The sequence below is a fragment of the Sciurus carolinensis genome, chromosome 11, assembly GCF_902686445.1.
Source record: "Sciurus carolinensis chromosome 11, mSciCar1.2, whole genome shotgun sequence".
Classification (NCBI taxonomy): domain Eukaryota; kingdom Metazoa; phylum Chordata; class Mammalia; order Rodentia; family Sciuridae; genus Sciurus; species Sciurus carolinensis.
The window spans coordinates 62,909,007-62,934,681 of record NC_062223.1 but is presented as its reverse complement, the minus strand read 5'-3'; the positions used below and the strand labels follow the sequence as shown (position 1 = coordinate 62,934,681).

Below are 25,675 nucleotides of genomic sequence, written 5' to 3'. Positions count from 1 at the left end.
AATAAGGTGGGGGAAAAAAGTCCCAGAGGTCAGAGCCAAGGGCCATATGTGGGTCATCATTGCAGAGATGGCAGTTTTCTGAGATGTGGACAGCATGAGGGGAAGAAAGGAAAATAGGCCCCAATGCACCAGGGCCAACTCTGACTCTCTTCAGTGCTTCTCAAACAAGCTGAATCTGAAAACAGAATCATAATATTTTAGAACTGCAGGGGATTTGCTATTATTGGGTCATTTTTCATCAGAAAATCAAGGCCCTAAAAGAAGATCAAATGAGTTCCCCGAGCTGTAACAGGGCTTAGGATACACCACTCAAAACTGCGTCTCCCAATTCCTACTCTAGTGCTGGTTCCATTCTCCAAGAATGGAACAGTGTGGATATTTCTGATATAAATGAAGTTGTTTTGAGAAGGCAGTCATTAGATCCCTAAGAGACCCATTTTTCTTAAGCATAATTAAGTGACTTGCATCTGTAAAGTTCACTGACCACCCATAAGCACCCCCCCCTTTTTTTTAAATGGAGAACAAAGGAACTGGGTACATAATTAACTCACACACACCTCCCATTGTCCTTAAATTTTTTGTGCAGGCATTGATTGTTGTTTCCATTGTTGAAAGCAGGATCGGTCTCTTGGTAACACACATCCAGAGAAAGAGCCCACTTGAGGGACTCAGCAGGTGACACTATTGAAGTTTGACCTTAAGGTTTGCAAGAATAAAAGGAAAAGGCAGGAAAGCACTAATTGAGCAGAGGGTTATTCTGAATTGATCAATCTATACCATAGATGCTATGGGAAATTTGGTTATTTTCAAGTACATTTCGGAATTCAGAATATCAGTCAACCAAGTCCCCAGATAGAGACCTTTAGGGGATTCAATTTAATGAATGTTTAAGAACAACTTGTTGCTAAAAGATTACAATTAGCACAGATAAATGGAGGAGTCTAATGTGCTTTTGGAAAACAGCCTTTTCTTGTGTTTATGGCTTAATCACTACTTATCTTTACCTTATTGTGTATTCTAAGGTCGTTTCTTTCTCACTGGGAAGGAAGGATGGGCATAGTAAAGAAAGACCCTGCGGCAGAAGAGAGAGCCTAAGACTAGGGATCAGATACCACCAGGTAGAATATTGGATCTATCCACTAGTGAAGCTGGGTGCTCCTCAGGACATTGCTGGGCTCCAGTGAACGTCAGTTTCCTCCTACATAAAGTGGGGATTGTAATACCTATTAGAGAGAAATGTTCTTTTGGTTCAACAAAATTGTGTTTAAAAGGTCTGAGACATAGCTCTGTAAACTTCAGCTTTCTTGCCTCATCTGTTCCCTGATGATCTAAAAATTCAAGTTATAAAGCACTAAAATCTTTCAATAGGGAAGAGAAGGCAGTGTGTTTGGGTGTTGGGTCTTTACCCATATTTTGCACAAAAAATATACCTTTATCCAAAAAGTGCCTTGAGTTGCTCCATCTACCTGCACCCTAAGAAAACAAAGGTGAGGAACAAAGCTAGAAGCAGGTTCATGCTGGTTGCCCTGGAAACAAGCTGCCCTGGAAGCTTCAACTTATCCAAATGTGTTCCTCACTCTTTTCCTTCCTAATTCTTTAAAGTTTGTGTGGGACCAAGTAGGAAGGGGACAACCAAAGGGGATCATTAAGGCCCTGTGTACAGCGAGTTCCATGTGTCTAAGGGACTGGAGCTTGGGAAATGAGACAGAGTGACAGGAGGTGATGTCTGGGAGGTTGGCAGGGACCAGATCAGGCAGTGAATGCAGAGCTGACTGTAAATTTTGTAAGTCTGGATTAATCTATTATTTTTAACACACATTCTAGCTTCTGCAGGAGGGTTGGGCCATACAGGTTGAATATGGAAGCAGAGAGAGAAGTTAGAAGGTTGCCTCATGGTATATCGAGTTTGGGTGCTCTAGGGTGCCAGAGAAAGATACTGTGAAGGTAAGACCCACAGGTAGTCAGAGGTGAGGCTTAAACCAGGTAAGACAAGTGAAGCACCAGGTATGTAGACATTTAACAAACCCAAGTTCCCTGTGTGTGTGTGTGTGTGTGTGTGTGTGTGCACGCGCGCACCACAATTTCACCAAAGCGATGCTTTCCCCTGGAATTAGATTTGGGGATGACATTTTCTCAGCTCTGGACTTGCTCTTTGGAGGAGGGCTGATGGAGATGGGGACCAGCTTACAGACCATGACCTGGGAACCTGTGACAAAGGAGGGAGAAAACAGAGAGTCAGGAAGCAGGGAAGACAGGGAAAGCAAGATGGGAAAAGGCTGGAAGAAACTTAGAACTGGAAGGAATTTTCTGGAAACTATCTCATCTAATGTCTTTGTTTTAGGAAACAGATCTAGTGAGGAGAGACTTGGGCAAAGTCATGTAGATAATGGTGGAGGAAGTGTGGTAAGAAGATACAGTGGGAAAAGATTGATTTGTTAAGTAAGAGAGACTAGGCGCAGTCACTATCATTAAATATGGGCTGAGCGCCCACCAGTGTTAGATCCAGTCTGGTCCAGGCACAAAAACACAAACTGACATCACACAGACAGGCCTCCTGCTCCTGGAACTGGCCCTCTGGTTTCTTGTCTTACAGCAATCCCACTCCATGGGCCCATTTGGCCTCCATGAGTTGGTTTCTTCTCTCTAAAGGGAAGAATCATACTTCTTTCATTTTAATGAATTCATTTATCCACTGTACAAATATTGCCCAGGTATAGACATGCCAGGCATATAGTTCTAGGTGCTAGTGACCCAAAGGGAAGCCAGGTCAACCCAACTCTGCTTTCAGATATGATGGACTAGACGAGATGATCACCATCTTAGCTGTCCATCAAAATCACCTGAGGCCCTGAAGGAGCTTGTGCTCCCTGATTCTGCCCAGAACTTCTGATTCAGCTGGTCTACGGAGGGGCTAGGCAGTAGTATTTTCTCAACTCTCCTGGTTATTCTCACAGTGGGCGTTAAAATGTTCTGTAGAGGGGAAGGTCAAGGGCCAGGAGTGGCTGGGCTGGCAGAGAGTGCAGCACATCCAGCCTCGGCACTGGTCCTTGGGGAAGTGTCAAGTGAGGCCCTGAGAAGGACTAAGACAGCAAGGACAAGGGGGACAATATCTGGGAACCAGAGGCCCTCGGAGGGGTGCCCTTGGGGTTAAAGGAGTAGCAAATCTAAAGCCGACCCCAATCCATTTCAAGATAAGCACTCAGGCTGCTGTCCCTCTGCCTGTTGTGGTTATCTCTTTGTTCTTCTGGCCCCGCTCCCTTCCCCCAACATACTGTGTCCTGCAACACACAGTGCTGACAGGACCCGGCTGATCTTCCAGCTTCTAATGATTATCTGAAAGAGCTTCCCTTGTCACCCATCTCACATCTCCTGCTCCCCAGCAAGCTAGGAGCGGGCTCTCTGCCCACAGCTTTTGCTCATTGGCCTCACTACAGCTGAGGGGAATGCAGTTTTCTCCCTGATTTGATCAGTGTATTCCCGCACCCCAGCCCACCACCTTCAGGAGCACAGAGACCAAATGCCTTCTCCTCAGATATCTGATTTGTCTGGCAAGTGCTCAGCACCTGCTGGCTGATAAGTACATTGAGTGTTTGATAAACTGCCATTGAGAGCTCTCATAACCCATTTCTTTATGAGTGTTTCTTAGTGTGGAAATACAATTAGTTCAACGTTTGGCAATGCCACAGGGTGTGGGGAAGTTCACAGATACGGACCATGGTCCATGAAGTATATATGTCCATGTCCCATGTCTGCCATTTTCCCTCTAAACAAGAGGGAAATCCCATATGCTTTTCTGTCCTGGAGAATGAAGGCATTTACCAACCTACTTCAACCTCCTCTGAGCTGACCCCCAGCAGAAACTTAGCTCAGTGTCAAGGCCAGGGTGGGAGAGAACTGGGAACAGGAACAGTGTTGACCCGTGCTAGTGTCTGCTGACTTAAGCAGAGTAAAACCAAGCCTCCGGGTTAAGGAGGAGACCAGGCACGGGGAGAGAAAGCTCAGTCAGCCTGCTCAAAGTGTCACTGTCTTATGCCAGGGTGGGGGAAGGAGCAGAGTCCTCCTCATGTTTAAACTCTTCTAAATACATTCTTAAAAAAAAAAAAAGGATTATATTATTTTTCCTGTCTGCAAGGGACCCACTCTCCCCCAGCTCCATTTTTGGCTGTTTTGACATGTGAGTGAGACCAGAAACAAAGGTTGTCGTCTCATCCAGGCAACCATCTGTCCACACTTGCCAGTGAACGGAATTTGCCAAGAACTCCCACTCAGTGGCTCTCAGGAGAGGCAAGATGATAAGCTCGTGCCTCTGATAAAGCCTGAAGCCTTGGCTGGTCTGGCTCATCCGGGCTGAGTGGAGAGGCTGGATCCATGGGAAACTGCATCCCTTGAGGAGACAGATCTGGATCCCTTCTCTGCAGAGAGGTGCTGACATTGTAAGAAATGGAGGGATGGGATGGAGTGGAGGGAGCTTCAATAACCCAGAGGCTAAGGAACCAGAGTTGCAAATAAAATCTGGCTGGGACCACTTTTCTTTTGCATCTGACCTCATGAGATGTCTCTTTCCAAAATTGGAAGTCCTCTGTGCACACAGGGTCTTTCTAAAGACTTGTCAAATAGCAGAAGGTTACTGGTTTGAAGTCAAATTGCCTGATATAAAATCATTATGAGCTTCAAAAATCAGATCAAGTTCCAGTGTTTTCTCTGAGTCTCAGTTTCTTCTGTGAGATGGAAACATAGTCTCCTCTCAGGACTGTTACAGACTGTACACAAACCAATTTGGTTAATGGACAAAAACACTAGGGACACAGAGGGACCTCAGCAAACTCACTTTTCACTCCTAACTTTTTCCTTTGCTAAAGGAAGTCCAACCCTTGTAAGTCTCCTTCATGTATAAGAGCATTCATAGTCCATCCCTGAAAGTGTTAGCTCGATATTCAAAGGCCTACTGAGCTACTCAGGCAGGGCAGGATAGAGAGATGTACATTCTGCTGAGCTGATCATAAATCTGAATGAAATAATTATGTAAAGTGTTCAAGAGCAATTCAGTGAGAAGATGCTTCATCTGCCTTGATGGGCTTTTCAATTACTCATTTTTAGTACTGTATTATACTGTTCTCTGGCAATAATTATTAAACATTTCAACTGTACCGTGATATAAAACTTAAAAGGCTGATTTATTTCCTAGGCATTAGACTACCTAGTATAAAATCCCCCAATTATATGGTTCTATTTGTTTAAACCTATTTATCAGAGTGATTTGCTAGCACCAAGGGAAAGGCAAGGGGTCAGTGAGTTAGGACCTGCAATTATAAGCCTTGAAGTCTTGCAGGAGGTGAACCCAGGCCCTCACTTGCTAGTCTCAGCTTCTGAATCTATAAAATGGGGGTCATTCCTACTTCACAGGATTTTGAGATGATTATGCAAAATAAATATGAACTGTGGAATATGTGCTTAGTAAATTGGAGACATTATTACTACAATTGTGTGTTCTGGGACTCCCTGACTCTCCCCAGCACATACACATCAAGTCCTACTGGAGTCTAGGCACTAAGAGTGCTGTCAGGCCTCATTCTCTGATTGTCACTTTAAGGACTCAAAAGAAGTCACAGTTGTGGAGTAACTAATAGCTCCAGGCACAGTTGCGAGGCACTGGACAGAGGACATCTTTTATAAGCATGTTGGAGCCATTTTCCAGATAAGGACAGAGAGGTGAGTGACTTTACTTAAGGCCATTCAGAGACTAAAAAAGAAATCAGATCCAGGTCCTCCTGGCTACAAACTCAAATATTCTCTCTCACCACCAAACAGCCTCTCGGGAAAGCAGGGGGCATATTTCACCTGATGGGGAGAATTCTTCCTTCTCTTTTGGTTTTCCTAGAGGAGCTCTTTCTTTTCTTAATGATTACCTACCCTTGGTAACCCAGTTCGCCCAAGTCCATCTGTACTTTTCTTCCAATCCTCACACGGAAGATGAAACTTTCTCTTTTATCCAGGGCTACTGTGGGTAGAGTGACTGGGTGTTGACCTGAGATTAGGCACACACACATGCACGCATGCGCAAACTCACACGTACACACACACGTGTGTGTGTGTGTGTGTGTGTGTGTGTGTCTGTCTGTCTGTCTGTCTGTCCCAGTTCCACTGGAGCCTGTCCATTGTACTTGAGATTCCTGAGCCGAGCTGGATTTAGGTGCAGGCCAGCTGGGCTGGTGCCCTGAATACCAGTCTGTGAGGAGCACTCAAATATTGCTGGAAATGTAATGAGATAGAGAAAATGGTCTTTACCAGAATTGTTGAGAGGAAAAATGACAGGAGAATGATAATAATAGTATTTAGTATTATCAATAATACGGTGATTATAATATATCCAGTGATAGCTTTGTGCCAGGAACTTCTCTAATGCCTTTAAAAATCAATTCATTTCAGCCTTCCAGCCCATTGAAGCAGATATTGTTATTACCATTCCCTATTTAACAGAGGAGACTTGGTCCATAAAAGTTGAGGAACTTGCCAGAGTCACGTCAATAGCAAAGTGGCTGTTGGGCCTGTCCAGACCCTTCACCGCTGCCTCTTGTCAGAAATAAAATGCCCAGGAGCACTTCAATGACAAGAGATGATGTCTAAACTGCCTTCTGCCTTCATAACTGCTGGGTGAGATGTGCAGGTTTAGGGCCAGGAGTGAGCCGCCCGGGGCAATCAAGAGTGCTGAGCCGGCAGTCTCCACGGCTCCTTTCCACACAGCACTAGGCCTGTCCTCCAAACGAATGTTGGGAAAATATTTAAAGAACATCATTCTGAATGGAGGCCAGGTCATTAGCCTGCCCAGGGCGCCCACACATCCTGGCCCAGTCCTCCTCCCAAGCCTGGCCTGCTTTTGACGTGTGAAATAAGTCTCCCAGCATGGAGGGTTGATCTGCCTTTGAGGGGAATGTAATCTAGTGGCTCTGGGGACCTCCTTGGACTGGAGGCCACATGCCCTAGCTGAGGTGCCAAACGGATCACTGACAGAGGTCATGGCCATGTCACCTCCTTCTCAGGTGCCTACCTGCTTCTCAGGTCTGGAGAGCAGAGGGAAGGAAAAAATAAAGCAGGGAAAGTAAAAAAGGAAAAGAAAATGAATCTGAAGGGATGTGAAAACCAAAAGGAATGCTAGTGACTTTGTGGAGGAGACATGGGGGCTTGCAAAGAGGACAGGATTGAGGCCTGAATCTTTACCTCTTGGAAGAAGGACCACTGACCAAAGCTACACTGAATGATATAGCCCAAGTAGAGTTCGAGGATGTTTCTGGGAAATTTAGAACGATCTGGAGAGATGCCGAGGCTCCTGGCACACACAGGAACGAATGCAACTACTTACAAACTTTAAAGTATAAATGAAGAAAAGGCTAGAAGAAAACAAGCTGAAATTATGAAATGGTGGGGACTTTTTTTCCCTTTTTTTTTTTCTGTCTTTGTAAACTTTTCTATAGTAAACTTGCTCTTTAGAGCAATAAAGTCAAAATATTTAATTTTTAAAAATCTGTATTTAAAGCTCTTTCATAAAAGACAAATGCAGATGTCTTTCCTTCCCTGCCTTTCAGACTGAAAAAATACACATGGGAAACTAGGAAGAGGTGATTTAGCGGTTTGGATTATTTTCTTTGGATTCTCTCTGATTTTACTGAAGTATTTAGAAATCCCTTCATGGGAAGACTCAGCAATAATAACCTGCATTAATTTCACTTCCAGAAAAATTAAAGGTGTCAAATTTAGCCATAAGTTATGATCGTAATAACCCCAGATTGTAAACAACAATATGTTCAACACTCTTAATATTTGTTAGGTAAAATGTGCATTATCCATAAAATGGGCTATTAATGCAGTCATAAAAAATTTACTGACATGTTGTAGAATGAAAAGACAAGTTAGGAAGTATAGCATGATCCTGTTTTCTAGAATTGTATATGTGTATGTTTGTAGATATAATCTGAAAAACTATACACAGAAATGTTAATAACTACCTTGTTCTGGTAGAATTATGAATGATGTTCATTTCATATTTTTTACTGTTTGCTTTGATTTTCTTAAAATGAACAACTATCTCTTGTATAGTAGTAATAAGGAACTTTTCCTGCTTTCCCTCTTCGGGTATCTTCCTCCTGGGTTAATTAGCTTCAGGTGTTGAGAGAATGCTTCCCCTGAGGATGTGAATCATGATTGGTTAGAAAAAGGGTGCTCACCATAAAAAGGGAGCCGCAATGTAAGGTTACAGACCCAGATACTTTTTAAACACTATCTCATCTACTCCTTCTGTCAACTGAGAAAGATGGGTATTCTTATCCTCATTTTGCATACGGTAAAACAGGCTCAGAGTGGTCCAGTGGTTTAGCCAAAGTCATCAGAGTACAAAATGAGAGGTATGATTTACTCCAAATCCACTTGACTCAAGAATTCCTGTGTTTCTTACTCCATGACACTATTCACAATACCTCTAGAGAAGGGATGCTTTTGAGATGATGCCGTAACACATCTTTCCTTGTTTCCCACCCCTGTCCCTAACTGTCAGACTCCCTGACTCAGCAATTCATTGGTATTGCCCTGTCCTTCAGACCCAGCCTACACATTACCCAGACTTAAGGACAGTCTGCTTAAGTAGCCACCTCTCCACTGGGATATTGTCACATCACCATTCCCAACAGGCATCCTTGGTTGTGGTGCCCCAGCACTGACTATGGGTCACCCCAGTTATTCCCTCAAAACAACTCACATCCCCATAGCAGAAGCCCCTTTTGATCTCAAGGCCCAAGGTTCCAGACCTAACTTTTCCTGCCAACTCTGCCACAAGCCCATGTTCGGGGACCAGTTCCTGCTACGGATACTGTTCCAAGTTCAAGGGGAATCATTTGACTTCCCCTTGGTTCTAATGTGGGAATTGGAGTACTGACCTGACCACTATACCTGATCTTTAAGTCTGGGGCTCTTCTTCCTGAAGACAAATGTCCCAGATGCCACTTACATGGACTTCTGATAATATTCATCCAGATGTGCCACTCCCATAGGTAATAATTTGTCAGAGTGCTTGTAATTCATCTCTTGAGGCTGTGTCAGGTGGATCAGAAAAGATGAGATAACAGCAGGAGAAAGAATCCAGATCAGAACTGATGAGGGTAGCTAAGATTAGATTAGGAAAGAAGTATTGTGTATTTGAGTCCAAAAAGAAAATTGAGGCCAAAAACAGGTGAGTAGAGAATGAACACCCTAAGGGTAAAGATAGGTCATGATGTAGATTTCAGAATGGGCACAGCTTGTAATCAAGGACTCAGATTGTGATCATGAAAAGTCTGAGAAACCTTGAAAATCATACTGGCAAAGTAGCTTCGAATGTCCCTTATATCTGAAAAGGCCTATTCATGACCAGCTACACAAGCCATTGCTTTAACTATGGATTGTCAAGTATTCTGGAAATCAAACCTTGTCCACCTTTGCAAACATTGGTGGGTATCTGGATGTGCCTTACCTGGCCATCTTGCCTGACTGGCTGGGACTAGTCATGGATTACAATCTCTCCCTCTCTTGCAGGGAGTCAAGCAGCTGCCTTACCAACAAACTCTCCCAAAATGACTTTAAACTTAATCTGAGAAGGTTTATTTTAACCTATATATAAAATTAAAAAGTATACCTTGGAATGTTTTCATGATGTCCTTCACAAAATTCTTCATCTAAATTAATCCATCATCACTGTAGATAATTTAGGAAATACAAAATAAAAATAAAAATCACTCATAATACCATTACCAGACCCAACTGCCCCTTACAGTGGTTTTAACTTTTCCATCTTGGGTACTGAAAGAAGAGTCCAGACTGACATGATTGACTCTCATTTAGTTGGTGGCCAACCTGGCAGGATTCTCTGGAGACAGCTGCGTGGGACTGGGGAAAGGTGCAAGAGCCAGTTCTGATAGGTCCAGAACCTTTTTCAAAGAAGCTGATATTTTCTAAGAAGCAAAAAATGTTGGGAGCATTCTCTGAATCCAAGGAAACAACCCCTTCTGTTCAATGCTTAATTACCATCTGGCAACTGAGGTTGTGGGTAAACAGCCATATTTACCTGAGGTGGATTCTGTGGCTTGGAAAACATTCCTCTTTGTTTGAGCTCTGGCCAAGGGTCTGAGTCTTCTCCCCCACTGGGATCTTTATCAGAGTTCAACTGAAAAGAGCACAGGCTTTGGCTTTAGGCAGCTGGGGGTCAGAATGCAGACCAGATCCCCAGAGCTTCATTTTCTAATCTGTCCCACCAAGAATTCAGTGATGGGACCATGTTAAATCCCTGGCACACAATAAGTGTTAATTAAATATTTACTCCCTTTGGCTTTCCCAGTGTAGTCACCCAGAATGTCCTAAGGAATTTTAAGATTTAGAGTGAAAGATACCTGCAGAAGTTTTCAGTGACCACCAGTGAAGGAGATTCTCACTGGAGATCAACTATGAAAGCCCAAGAAAATCACATATTTGGAAATCCAACCTCACACCAATAAAACTGCAGAAGGGACTCTAAGTGCTCTTTCAGAAAATAGGAAGCAAGAGTGCTGCTTACCTTCACCAAGTTCTTGTGTGCGTGTTGGAGCAGGGTGTTCAGTTGCTGTGGGCTGGGCCAGTATTTGTAGTTCCATGGGACTAACTTGAGTAGAGAGAAACATCTTACCTAAGGTGAGGGAGAGAGGGTGTGATGAGGAGGAACTGTAGATGGGGAAAGAGCAAGGAGGGTAGAGCTAAAACCCTGGCTCTACCTCTGTGGGACTTTGGACAGGGACTTTGGACAGATGGTTAAATAAACCTTCAGCATCACAGTAGCTTCCTCAAGGATAGGCTTACTAATTCATATTTTTCAGTGTTTGGGAAAATAGAAATAATATAAGTAAATTTCTTCATCAATAGGAAGTGCTCCAAAATGCTAGCTATTCTTACAAAGCCATTAATAACCATTTAGATCCAAAGTCAGAAGGAAGTCTAGGGAGTTGCAATTAAAGGAGCTAAGGCAGATAGTGCCAGGCCACAGAGCCGCCTACCTCACAACCAAACAGAAGAGGCAAGGATAGTTGGCCCTCACATCCACAGGTTCTGCATCTGTGGATTCAACTGAGGACCAAAATCATTTGAAAAGAAAAAAAAAAAAAAAAAAAGCTGCATCTGTAAGGAACATGTGTAGACACTTTTCTTGTCATTTCTTTCTAACTGATGTAGTATAATAACTCTTTACAGAGCTTTTACATTGTATTAGCTGTTGTAAGTAATCTAGAGATGATTTAAAGTGGATGGAAGGACATGCATAGGTTATGTGTAGTTATGTCATTTAATATTTTCCTGGAACCTATTCCACAAGGATACTGAGGGACCAATCTTCAACTCGTTCTTCAGTGCACACCTATCATATACCAGGCACCATGATAAGTACTGAGGAAACAGTGACTTTTTTTAAAGGCAGAAGAAATAGGAATTGACCAGGCTTTGGCAAGAAAACACACACAAGTGTCACCAAGTACAGAAAGCAAGGCACTATGTGAGGCTGTAGAGGTAGGAAGGCAGGAGCTAAACTCCGTTAGGAATTTCTTAATTCCAGAAGTAATGAAAAGCTCTCGAACTTTTATAAAGCAGAACATATTTTAATTTGTGTTTTTAAAAAATTAGTTTAGGCTAGCAGCATAGCCCAGAGGTAGAGTACTTGCCTCGCATGTACAAAGCCCTGGATCTGATCCCCAGCTCTGTAAAAAAATATGTAAATAAAAGGTTGCTCTAGTCTGAAGTATAAGTAACAAATTGGAGAGAAGCAAAAGAAGGTATATAAAGACTAGTTACATGGTTTATATTAATTCAGAGAAAAAAAATGATGTAACTTATTCCAGATAGTAGCAGGGGAGGCCCTAGAAGTTCAAGAGCTATTTGGAAGGTAAAATGAATCCCATTTGGATATGGAAAATGAAGGTAAGGGAAGAGCCATGGATGGTGTCCAGTGTTTCTGACTCACACAACCGGACTAGGACCAGATGAGAGGAAGATGGTTGTTAGTTACTAGCAAGGTGGATTTGAGGTGGTTTTGAGGTACTCAAAAGGAAAGACAGAAGACTGGATGTAGATGCCTGGCACTCAGAGAAGCCACCAATACAGGAGGATGAGTTTCCAAGAAAGTGGAAAGAGAGGTTGGGGAAGGTTGCTGAGGGCATGGGGAAGGAACACCAAGAATTTGCTACAACACAGAAGCCAAGGGAGATGTTAAGAAGAAGGCCAACATGGATCGACTGAACAACGCAGTTCAGAGCCCTAGCTGGAGGTGTTTTGGTTCTGTGGTGTGGCCTGAAGTCAGTGGGGGTTTTAGGGTTGAAGAGTGCATGGAAGGTGAGTTGAAGATGGTAACTTCAGGCAACTGGCACAAGGAATTTGTGATGGAGAGAAGAGACAGAAGACTGACTAGAGGGGACGAGCGTTAAGTGGAACAAGTCAGTTGGGGCAAAAGGTGAATCTGAAAGAGAGAAAGGGGATAATTGTTAGGAGAAGGGATGAGACCAAAGTAGAAATGAAAGAGAAAGAAGGCTCCTCTGTAGTGACAGAAACAAAGGAGGACAGGGTGGATGAAGGTGAGAAAATGAAGGAATTCATTTTACAGTTGATAACTTTGGGTTTTTTTTCTGAAAAGTGAATGGGAGGGCAACATACAAGAGTGAAAGAGAAGAGATGAAGGTTGCAGGTTTGAGGAGGCGAGAGATTTGAAATCATCAGTGTTGAGAGGAGGGAAGCCACTTGGTGTACAGATACACAGAGCAGCAATAGCAGGGCAGACTTGAGGCCAGGAGTCAATGGACACAGGAGTCCACTGGCCTCAGTGTGGAGTGTCCTCAGCAGCATGAAGCTGCACGGGTGTGAGCAGTTCATCTGAGGGTGGGATTTTATCACATTAGGATGATAAAATGACCAAAAAGTCAGGGCTTTAGTAAGAGAATTTATACCCCTTATAAAATAAGTAAAGGTCCACAAATAGCCGACACATGTTGATAAAGAAGAGCAAGAAAAGCAAATGTATCCTTGCTCTTCCAGGTATTGAAATATATTGTCGTATAATGTTGAGGTGGGAAAGGAGAAGAGACTAGAAAGTCCAGAAACAGCATGAGTTTGGGAGAACCTATTGCAAGTTAGGTACCCCAGTTGCCTGGAACAGTCTCAGTTTTGTCTGTTATCCCAGAAAAGTTATGAATAACATCCCTTTTCATCCTCGTTGGTTAATAAACTGCATAGTCAGTCTTTATATGTAAGAGGTGGCATCATAAAAATGTGGGAGAAGGATGGATTAAGCAGTATTAAAAGGAGTTCACGGTGTAAACTTCCAGTTTCTGGTCTGGCAGATAAGAAGCTGAAAAGTCGCCCCTTCATCCGACAACAAGAAAAAAGCTAAACAAACTGGAAAGTCCACAACTAGTTTTAGATCTTCAGATAAATGAGGTTCCAGGATGCTGTCATCTGAATGTTTGTGTCCCCTGAAAATTCCTATGTCAAGATCTCAATCAGCAAACAGATGGTATTAAAATGTGGACATGGGGTGATTCTATCATAAGGGTGGAGCCATCGTGCATGGGATTAATGCCCTTATAAAATAGCCTAAATGAACTTCTTTGTCCCTCCACCATGTGAGGATGAAGCAAGAAGGTGCCATCTTCGAGGAACAAACATTGAACTTGCTGATACCTTGATCCTGGACTTCCCCCACCTCCCAAAGTATGAGAAATAAATTTCTATTGTTTATAAATTACCCATCTATGGAGTTTTGTTATAGCAGCATGAAGGACTCAGACACAGGGCAGCTGGGAGAGACAGATGGGCAGATACAGAGAATCACAACTTCTCTGAGCAGAAACCTCCGTGGGAGCCTGCACTGTGATTGATGGATTGCTGGAGCTCACTGAGGACAACTTTAAGAGTTAAAAACCCCAGATAAACCCAGTCATAGGGAGTTCCTAACACTGTTGTGAGTTTTACCTCAGGGAAGTTGACTAAACCTTCACAGTGAATGTTGGAGAAAAGTCCTCTCATGTTTCCAGCAAGAGGAGAAGAAAAGGAAATATTTTGAAATAGCCAAGTGTTCTTTTCCTTCCTTTCTTCTTTTTTTTCCTCCTTCTTTCTTTCAGTACTAGGGATTGAACCCAGGGGTACTTTACTACTGAGCTACAGCTACACCCCCAGCCCTTTTTTCTTTTTATTTTGGAACAGGATCTCACTAAGTAGCCAAGACTAGCCTCAAACTTATGATCCTCCTGCCTCAGCCTCTTCTGTAGATTGGATTGCGGGTGTTTGTTCTGTTCTTCTTAACAAGACCTGACCCCAGAAGAAACTATTCAGCCAGAGCCTAGCCTACTGGGGCTTTATCAGAGCCTAACCTACCTGAGTTGGGGAGGGACACCCAACTCTAGGCTCTCCAGCCATCCTCTCCTATCTAAAGGAGGAAACAAACAAACAACCAAGAAGCACTGGCAAAGTTTATAGTCCAGGAACGTGGTCTCACCAAAAGACCCAATCATAGGATCATAAACCTCTTCCTCTCCTCCAGCACCTCATCACTACATGACTAAAGGTATACTTAAAGTAGTTCCTTTTACTCAGCATGTTCTGTCTGCCTTTCAACAGAAATTACAAGGTGTATTAAAGGGTGCAAAACACAGTTCGAAGAGACTGAACAAGTATCAGAACAAAATCAGATATGGCAGGAATGTCAGAATTATCAGACTAGGAAATTTAAAGCACTCTGATTAAAATGCTAGGAACACAACGTGCAAGAACAGATGGATAATGTAAGCAGAGAGATGGAAAATCAATGGAAATTTGATTCTAAGAAAGAATAAAAAAGAAATGCTGGCAATCAAAAACACTGTAACAGAAATGAAAAATGCCCTTGATGGGCTTGTTAGTAGACTGACATGGCTGAGGAAAGACCCTCTGAGCTTAAGGGTATGTCATTAGGAACTTCTAAAAGTGAAAAACAGAGGGGCGGGGGGTGGGGGGAGACTGAGAAACAACCAGAATAGATTATCTGAGACCTATGGGGATAAGTACAAAAGATATAAATATGCATGTGTTAGTCAGCTTTTTATCACTGGAACAATATACCTGAAAGCAGAAACATAAAGAAGGAAAGATTTATTTTGGCTCATAGTTTCAGAGGTTTCAATCCATGGTCTGCCAGCTCCATTGCTCTGAACCTGAGGCAAGGTAGAAAGAAACATCATGCCAGAAGCATGTGGCAGAGGAAAGCTGCTCACTCCATTGCAGCCAGGAACCAGAGAGAGAAAAAGGAAGGAGAGAGGGACAAGATATAGTCACCAAGGGCAAGAACCATGGGACTACTCCTTTAACCAGATCCCACCTCCTACAGTTTCAAATCACCACTTCCCAAGAAGGCTAAAAATTTTGAATCCACTGCTGAGGACAGAATCCTTATGATCCAATCACTTTTCGAAAGGCCCACCACTGAACTTTGCTGCATTGGGAAACAAGCATTTAACACATGGCTTTTGGGGGACATTCCAAACAATGAATAATAGGAATACCAGGAGGAAAAGAAAGAGACAAAGGAACAAAGGCTTTACTTGAAGCAATAAGGACTTATAATTTTCTCAAATTAAAGTCAGGCACAAAGTCACAGGCCCAGGAAGCTAGAAACCCCTCCCTCAAAAAAAAAAAAAAACCTATACCTAAGTATATAATATTTAAACTTCATTAAATCAAAGATAAATAAAAAGCCTTGAAAGAAGCTACAGGAATATTACACCTTACCTATGGAGAAAGAAATATAAGAATCACACCCAACTTCTCAGAAACCATGCAAAAAAGAAGAGAGTGAAGTGAAATATTTAAAGTGTTGAGAGAAAAATCCCCATCAACCTGGAATTCTATACCCTGCAAAACTATCCTCCAAAAGTGAAGAGAAAGACTTTCTCATATAAATAAAAAATGAAGGAATTTGTTGCTAGTAGATCTGCCTTGCAAAATACAGTAAAAGAAGTTATCCAAAAAGGAGGAAAATTGTATATATCAGAATGTCAAATATACATGAAGGAAAGAAGAGCATCAAAGAATGAATAAGTGAAGATAAAATAAAAATTATTATAAGGTTAAGATACTAAAGTCAACCACTCTACTATCTTCCAGCAAACAAATAGTGCCCCAAAATGAAATACTTAGGTAGAAATCTCAAAAATATATTTAAAGATCTATATAAGGAAAACCACAAAGCTAATAAGTGATATAAGAAAAATAACATAGAGAAGTATTTCATGTTCATGGATAAAAAGGCTCGATATTAAGATGACAGGTTTTTTTCCACCTTGATCTTAAAATGGATGTAATCCCTATCAAAATATGAGCAAATTACTTTGTGGATAGCTACAGGCTTATTCTAAAGTTTATATGGAGAGGCAAAAGGCCCAAAATAGCCAATTTAATATTGAAGAACAAAGTAGAAAGGATGATGCTACATGACTTCAAGACTTATAAAGCATAGTCATTAAGGCAGTACAGTACTGGGGAAAGAATAATCAAATAAATCAAGGGAATAGAATAACCTCGAAATAGACCCACATGAACATATTCAATTGATCTTTGACAAATGTGGAACAAAGGCAATATAATGAAGTAAACATAATCTTTTAAAATAAATGCTACTGGAAAAAATGGACATCCACATGCAAAAAAAAAAAAAAAAAAAAAAAAAAAACAAAGACCTTACACCCTTCACAAAAAAATGAATTCAGAATGGATCACAGACCTAAATGTAAAATGCAAAACATAAAACACCTAGAAGATGGCATAGAAGAAAACCTAGATGACATTGGGTGTGGTGATGGAACACCATTTAGATAGAACACCAAAGGCACAATCCTGAAATGAATAATTGATAAGCTGAATTTGATCACAATTAAAAAAATTTGTACAACTTCTACTCTGTGAAAGGCACTGTCAAGGCAGCCAGGCACCATGGCACATTCCTGTAATCCCAGCGACTCAGGAGGCTAAGGCAGAAGGATCTCAAATTCAAAGCCAGCCTCAGCAAAGCAAGGTGCTAAGGAACTCAGTGAGATCCTGTCTCTAAATAAAATGCAAAACAGGACTGGGGATGTGGCTAAGTTGTTGAGTGCCCCTGAGTTCAATCCCCCATATGAGAGAGAGAGAGAGAGAGAGAGAGAGAGAGAGAGGAAGAAAATATTTGCAGAAGACAGATCTGATAAAGAACTGTTATATAAAACATACAAAGAACTCTTGAAACTCAATAAGAAAATCAACAACCCAATTAAAAATGGGCAAAAGACCTGAACACCTTGCTAAAGAAGATATACAGATGTCATGTAAGTATATAAACAGGCATTCAACTTCATTTATCACTAGGGAATTGCAAATTTAAAAAATGGTAAGATACTACTATACGCCTATTATAATGGCCAAAATCCAAAACACTGACAACACAAAATGCTGATGAGGATGTGAACAACAGGAATCCCCATTCACTGCTGGTGGAAATATAAAATACTACATCCACTTTGGGAGACAGTTTGGCAGTTTCTTACAAATCTAAACATTCTTACCATATTATCCAGCACTTGTGCTCTTTGGTATTTACCCAAATGAATTAAAATTTATGACCATATAAAAGCCTGTAAACTTATATATGTAGCAGTTTTATTCATATTCGCCAAAACTTGGAAGCAATCATGTTGTCTTTTAATAGGTAGGTTGATAAACTGTGGTACATTCAAATATTATTTAGTGCTAAAAAGAAATGAGCTATTAATTCATGAAAATATGTGGAGGAAATGTAAATGCATATAACTAGGTAAAAGAAACCAATCTTCTGGCAAACACTTTGTACTGTATGATTTCCACTATACGACATTCTGGAAAAGGCAAAACTATGAAGATAATAAAAAGACGAATGGTTGTCAGGGGTTGGTGGAAGAAAGGGATGAACAGGTGGCACACAGAAAATTTTAGAGCAATGAAACTATTCTATGTGCTACATCAGTGGGGATATGTTGTCATTATCCATTTGTCAAAACCCTTAGAATATGCAACTCCAAGATCGAAGTCTAATGTAGACTATGGACCTTGGGTGATACTGATGTGCCAATGTAAGATATGTACCACTGTTGGGGGTTGTTGATAGTAGTAAGGATTTTGCATATGCACAGATAGGGGACCTTGCTGTACTCAGCTCAATTTTTCATGAACCTAAAACTTCTTTTTTTTAAAGTCATAATATGAACAAATAGAGTTGGATTCCTATTCCATCATATTAAAAAAAAAAAAAACTCCAAATGTATTGGAGACCTAAATGTAAAGGTAAAATTATAAACCTAATGGAAGAAAATATTGGAGAATGTGATCTCAGGTTTTTTTTTTTTAAAGCAAGATCACAAAAGGGCAAGCCATGGGATTAATGAAATCGACTAGGTGAAAGTTGTTTCTGCTAAATGACATATTCCAAAGGCAAACCTCTGGATGACAGAAAGGAGAAGATATTTATAAATGATGAGATACTCACATCTAGAAAATACTAGAAAAGGATAGGAAAATGTACTGACAAATATTCTGGGTAGGTGATTCACAGAAGGGAAAATTTGATACATTTATGAAAAAGATACTCAAATTTTTTAGTATTGAATTAAAACAAGAAGATGTTACTTTATAGCTGTCAGAGAAGAAACCATTAGAAAGTCTAGTAATAACAAGTACTGAGGAGGATATGGGAAACTGGGAATACTTGTCATATTTGATGAAATAAAAATTAGGAATAGCCATTCTGCAGAACAATCTGTTTGTACCTGGTGAAATTAATATGACTATGCCCTTAACTCAACAACCCAGCAATCCCATCTTATGGTTTATATTGTTGAGAAATTAGGATCACAGATACAACAGCATGAGATTTTCCATTGCAATGATGTTTGTGGAGGCAAAGAGCTAGATGTCAGAGAAGTGCCCCTCACTGGGAGAATGAATCAGCAAAGTATGTGGTATGCATGGTATGGGACACGAGGCAGCAGTCAGAAGCAATAAATTATATTCACATATAGTAACACTGACATGGCTCAAACACACAAAGTTGCGTGAAAGAAACACTAGGATGAAGAACTCTATAATTTCAAATGTGTATAAATGCACACAGACACACTCAGAAGGACATATATTCAATACTTAGAAGAGGTACTAAAGAGAGGAGGGAAATGAAATTAGCATAAAGACTACAATGGGAGATTGCCTTTCTTCATCCAGTGATGAAATTAAATGATGAATTAAGGAGTTCAAGTGACAATTCTATTTCTGATTGTCTTAAAAATAAAATTTTAAAAGTAGAATAAATATAACATGGGTATAATAATCTTTTAAGATCATATTTTAAAATGAAATGAGTAATTCAGATGAAGCACTTAGTGCCTAACACACGCTAAACACACAATAAATGATGTCTGTTAATGCTATTAGCAATATTCATGACATAGTTACAACCAACCAATTGAAGTTGGCACTCGAAACCAATTGGATGTAGGCAGCTTCCCCACAAAGATCAGTATATACTATACCATTATATATTAGAGGGTTAGACAAGTACAAGGGAGACCCAGCACAAGTAGGTAGAAAAGCTAAAAGGAAGGCTATGGTATTATTTGTAGTATCCTAGGAAATCATGATGACAAATTTGGGAGAATGATGATCAGCAAATGTAACACATTAATTAAGTAGAAACTACACAAGTAAAAAGCACTTTTAAGCTGGGAGACTCTTTCGTTGTACTTCCTCCAAAAAGGTATTTTTCTTTTAATATTTTAAGGTATAACATTATAACTTAATAACAAAGAACAACTATACAGTGTTCTCTTTGGATTATTCCTCCCCCTTCCTTCCCTGAGTGGGACACAGTTTCTCTAGAGAAATGAGCAAGATCATCACCTAGTGGTCGATTCCTCAAAGTGCTGACCCAAGAGCTGGTCCCTGAGAGTTTAGATGTGCTCTGTCCTTGGCCTGGTGTTAATTCTGTAAGTGTTGACTAGGACTCTCTGCTGGGCATTATTCTGGTGGTGGAGTAACACAAAATGATAGGTTATGATAAATTATGGAAGTGTCAATATGGAAACTTAGGAACCCAGCCTAAGTGATACTACTTTTTAATGTGTTTATTTTCCACTGGTTTTCTGTAGATCATAGATGAAGAAGAAACCCAATTTATGAGTAACTGTCCGGTTGCAGTCACTGAAAGCACCCCACGGAGGAGGACACGAATCCAGGTGTTTTGGATAGCACCGCCAGCAGGAACAGGCTGTGTGATTCTAAAGTAAGTAAACACAGACTCCTTATGGTACTCCTCACTCCTTCCCTTCATTCTCTCCCAGGATGACTGGTGTGTTTGCAGAAAGAGAAGTAGCTTTACTGGGGCATCAGACGAGCTACATCATCTCTCTGCCTTCTCTTATGTCCATTCCAATATGGCACCCTAGGCCATCACTGGTGAAGTGATACATAAAGATTCATTTGCCTGAATCTAGTTTCGTCCTATTTCATCCAATAGAATAATTCTCCTGGCCATTCTGTATCTTGCTAGAGGTAATGCTACTAGGATTGGTTAGGAAAAATTACCAACCAAGTCAAGATAATCTTTGACTTCTCCATCTGGAATATAGCACTTTTTCTTTTCTTAGAAATCCTAACAACTAGAATAACCTCCCTTATTCCCAAGCTCCACTTTAAGTCTTTTCTTCTTCCTTGTCCATCAAAATTGCCCTCTACTGCCACTTCCCTCTGGCCTCCTGATCTTCCTCTTGGTGCATTACATTAGGTGATAAGAGGTATTGACCTGCCAAAATCACTTTACTCTGAAAGGAACATTGTCTCAAACCTGTGTCTCCAAAATTGTGTGCCACTAAAGGATACTCTAGAGATATAAATAGATGTGAGGAAAACAATTTCTGTGGTCTAATAAATTTATCAAATGTTGCATGCTGGATCCCCTTCTTGTACATTCATAACATGTATTAGCATATTAAAAGTTTTGCAGAGTCTTGCCCCACCAAAAAATCTGCTGAACATGGTTTCACCCACCATGTACCAAACTTATTTGACCATAAAGATCTTTTGTGTATGTGTGTGGTGTGTGTATGTATGTTTGTGTGTGTGTTGACATTAGTAAGTATTTGCCAGATTGGGAAACAACCATAAGCTATTTTAGATTTAAAGGTCTATAAGGAATGATACTGTAAATTTAAAATTTCAAACATGCAAATATTCATGAGTAGATGGCAGGGTTCCAATCCTAGCATCCAAGATGTCATTTTTTCATGGAGATGAGAGCTGGGAGCTGCCCAACCATCTTCCTCTTCTTTAAATCCCCTAAGATCTTATTTATGTATTTGGTCCATTTGTCTAATGTAGGCATTTTAACAGACTTCCCATTCTGGTTAATCCAGCCCACCCATGAAGTTATGCTGATAAGAAAGTCTCCTTCCTAGGCAGTCTAGTCCCTGCAGTTCCTAGATTTCAACTATGCCTGGTTTGTAGAAAAACCCCCACAGAGGTCTCTGGAAGCATCACACCATAGCCCAGACTCAGCCCTCTCTTGTCTGACCTCCCTTTACTGACGTGCATCTGGATACTACTTGTTTCTTTCTTAGTTTAATGCAAGATGAGCATCCTTCCTCAGATTCCTTGAGACATTTGGTTCTTGGCATTAACCTACATCAATTTTTTTAAATTAGCAATAAAATTTCTTAAGTAAATCTTATCTATAAGCCACATTGACATGTATCTAGTTGAAATGTGGGATAAGGTACTGAGGAGATGAACAAAAACTACTGAAATGAGTATAGAGGCTGATTCAGAGCTTGCTATTCTGTATAGCAAGGAAGTTGGTCACCATAACTGGCATGTGGCAGATACTCAAAGGCAGGCAGAGGAGTGGGGAAGTTGTGCAGTGGTAAAAAAAGGGAAGGCTTCATTCTGCTCTGATGGGAAGTTGGTGGCATGGGGAAGCTGGAGCAGGCTAAGGAGACGTGGAGCATCTTAAGTGATTAGTGAGGAGGGCATATTTGGCTTTCTCTGGTTGGTCCTGGGTTGAAATTGGGGTAAGTGATGAGAGCAAAAATAGAGAAGTTTGCAGTCATTGATCAATTCTTGATGTTCTAGACCAAATGATGCAGACGCTGGGGCTAGAATTCTATTGTCCTTGTTATATATGGCCTGGACATTGTTAGTGTATTCTGTCTCTCAGGCTGGAACTGGATTTTCAGCTTGGCTCTCCAGTACCCAAACCCCTATCCCATGGTAGACTGGTCACTCCACAGAGCCTGGGGCTCTGAAGAAGAGTTTGAAAATGTCAGGTCTGTGCAATGAATTGCCCAACACTAAAAACCCACATCCTCCTGTCCGTGTGCTGGTTTTCTTTGATTTATTGTTCTCACAAACCAGAAGAATTTGATCTTCCTGGTGGAATCCAGAAAGATTGTTTACCCATTAACAACCAACATATGTGAACATATGTTGATCCATTAACAATTAACATATGTGTCTTGTTCATTCACTCATTTGAAACATGTGACTGAGCTTCTATCTGCCCAGGCATCCAGGATATCCAGGCCACCAAGATGGGTTCTTGGCCCTTTAGTTCTCACAGGTCAAATGGGAGAGAGAGAAGAAAACAACCAACACTTTCTGTGTGCCAGGATCTCGGCCGCACACCTAGCCAGCTTTGACTAGTCTGGTCTTCACTGCAGAATATCCCCATTTTACAAAGGAGGAGATGGGCCCCAGGGAATTAGGCAGCTTCTTGAAATCACACATCCATTTAATTTCTAAGTTTCTTGTTCTTCCTGTATTTTTTTCTAAAGGAATTATATATAAGCTATAACTCTTAATTAAAGAAATAATAATTTTATAGGACATAAATACATTTATGTTGTAAAATTTCAGACAATACAAAAAGGAGTGAAATACAGAAAAATATAGAAGAGAGGAAAAGTGAAGAGTCCCTGACATCTCCTCCAATAAATTAGTTTCCCAAACAAAGACAGCAATAAATGCCAATTTGATGTGTATGTTTTAAACCTTTTGTGCATTTATATTCATAAAGGTCAACACAGAAGTACAGTTTCATTTTTTGTGAGAATTTAAATTTTCACACATGGTATTGTGCTGTACATAAATGTCCTGAACTTGAATGTTTTTTCACTAAATAAAACACATTGAGAGATGCCCAGATCAGTCCATATTGATCTACCTGGTTTTTAAAAATAATTAAATGTAACCTATAGTATGAATGTGTTAATTATTACATAGTTCATGACTAGATTGTTTCCAGTTTTTTATTATTACAAATAGAGTTATGATGAACATCCTGATGCTGCCTTGTTGGACAAATATGCGAACTTTTGTCCACAGTAGATGCCAAAATATGGATCATAAAGGATGAACATTTATCATTTCAGTAGACACTACCAGATTTTCCTCCAAAAGGCTTGCCAAACTAAATTCTCTCCCTGTGAAACAAGAGACCTTGTTCCTTACTGATTCAATAGCCCTCAACATTATCAATCTTTAAGATGCTGCCAAAATGATTATCTTGATTATATTTTCCCTATTACTTATATATTAGAAGTTTTTTCATATGGTATTGTAGTACTCCTGTGAATGGCCCATTCATATTCTTGTTCATTTTTCTAATGATGTGTCTTTTTAAAATTGATTTTATATATTTTATATTATAAAGATATAAAAATAAACATTGATGTGGTTGCATCACTGTAGTATGCTAATTTTAATTCCTTTGGGTATAAACCGAGGAGTGGGATAGCTGGGTCAAATGGTGGGTCCATTCCAAGTTTTCTGAGGAATCTCCATACTGCTTTCCAGAGTGGCTGCACCAATAACATGGTACAACATCCAAGTGTGCCTTTTTCCCCACATCCATGCCAACACCTGTTATTGTGTTGTGTTCTTAATAATAGCCATTCTAATTGGAGTAAGATGAAATCTTAGAGTTGTTTTAATTTGCATTTCTCTAATTACTAGAGATGTTGAACACTTTTTCATTTATTTATTAATCAACTATATGTCTTCTGTAAAGTGTCTGTCCAGTTCCTTGGCCCATTTATTGATTGGGTTCTTTGTATTTTGGTGTAAAGTTTTGTTAAGTTCTTTATAAATTTTGGAGAATAATGCTCTATCTGAAGTTCATGTAGCAAAGATTCTTTTTCCCACTCTGTGGGCCCTTTTTTTCACATTATTAATTGTATCCTTTGCTGAGAAAAAGCTTTTTAGTTTGAATCCATCCTATTTTTCTGGGTCTCTGGTCTAATTCCTAGGTTCTTGATCCAGTTTGAGTTGAGTTTTGTGCAGGGTGAGAGATAGAGGTTAAGTTTCATTTAACTACATCTAGATTTCCAGTTTCCCCAGCACCATTTGCTCAAGAGGCTATCTTTTCTCCATTGTATGTTTTTGGCTCCTTTGTCTAGTGTGAGGTAACTATATTTATGTGGGTTTGTCTCTATTCTGTACCATTGGTCTGCCTGCCAATTTTGGAGCCAATACCATGCTGTTTTTGTTACTATTGTTCTGTAATATAGTTTAAGGTCTCATATTGTGATACCTCCTGTTTCACTCTTTGTGCTCAAGATTGCTTTGACTCTTCTGGGTCTCTTATTCTTCCAGATGAATTTCATGATTGCTTTCTCTATTTCTAGGAGGAATGTCATTGCAGTCTGTAAAAATAAAAATATTAAATTATTAAATTTAAAAAACATTTAGAAAACATTTGTATATAAATGTAAGTTTATAATATATAATTTTATTTAAAACATTTATATTTAAAATCAATCTCTATGTAGTTCTGAAAATAACACTCCATTATACATTTCAAATATTTCTCTCCACCTTCCTTTTAACTTTGCTCATGGGTGTCTAATCATCCAAAAACTTAAGTTTTGATTTGACTAATGGTACTCATGTTTTCCCCTAGGGATTTTGATTTTTTATCTTGGTCAAAAATTCTTCTACACTCAAGATTATATTTTTCCACATTTAAAATATTTGTATAGATTTTAAAAATTAGGTATTCCTGGAATTTAATTTTGTGAATAATTGATATTTGCCACCATGGGAAATGGATGGCATGTTCTAAGTGAGGTGCCAAAGGAAAACTGAATAAAGGGTCTATTTACAATGGTGTGGGTAAAATAATCGTGATGGAAGCCCATACCACCCAGGTCTAAAGGGGCATGGGGAGATGATGGAGAGGATAGGGTAAAGACCACTCCCTTATGTGAGCCATGAGCTGAGACCTTTGGTTTAGGGAAGCAGCTAGCCTGAGGCAAACACCCTGAGGTCCCGTCCCACTCCCTTTCTCTGTTTCCCTGTGGGTTCCCCCTGAGCCCCCATGAACCATGGGGGTCATGGAGCACACTGACACAGTCCATAGAGTATCCACTCAGGCAAAGACCAAGGTGTAGAGGGTGATATCTGGAGCAGCAAACCAAAAACAACAGCACAAATGGAAAATCTAAACCCACCTTGGTTCCAAAATGGATAGTTATGCCATTCATTTATCAAATAAAATATCCTTTCTCCAATGCTTTGAAATGCTACATTGTCGAATACAAAAATTTTATACAACTCTGTTGTG

At 40.3% G+C, this 25,675-nt stretch overlaps 1 protein-coding gene across 1 annotated transcript in view; it reads left to right on the top strand.

Moving 5' to 3' along the window:
- Spon1 (spondin 1) overlaps positions 1 to 25,675 on the top strand; it is a 287,820-nt gene that overhangs the window by 59,473 nt on the left and 202,672 nt on the right. The window contains exon 3 of the mRNA XM_047518332.1: positions 20,208 to 20,341. Within this exon, the coding sequence (XP_047374288.1) occupies positions 20,208 to 20,341 (134 nt within the window). The remainder of the gene's footprint in view (positions 1 to 20,207; positions 20,342 to 25,675) is intronic.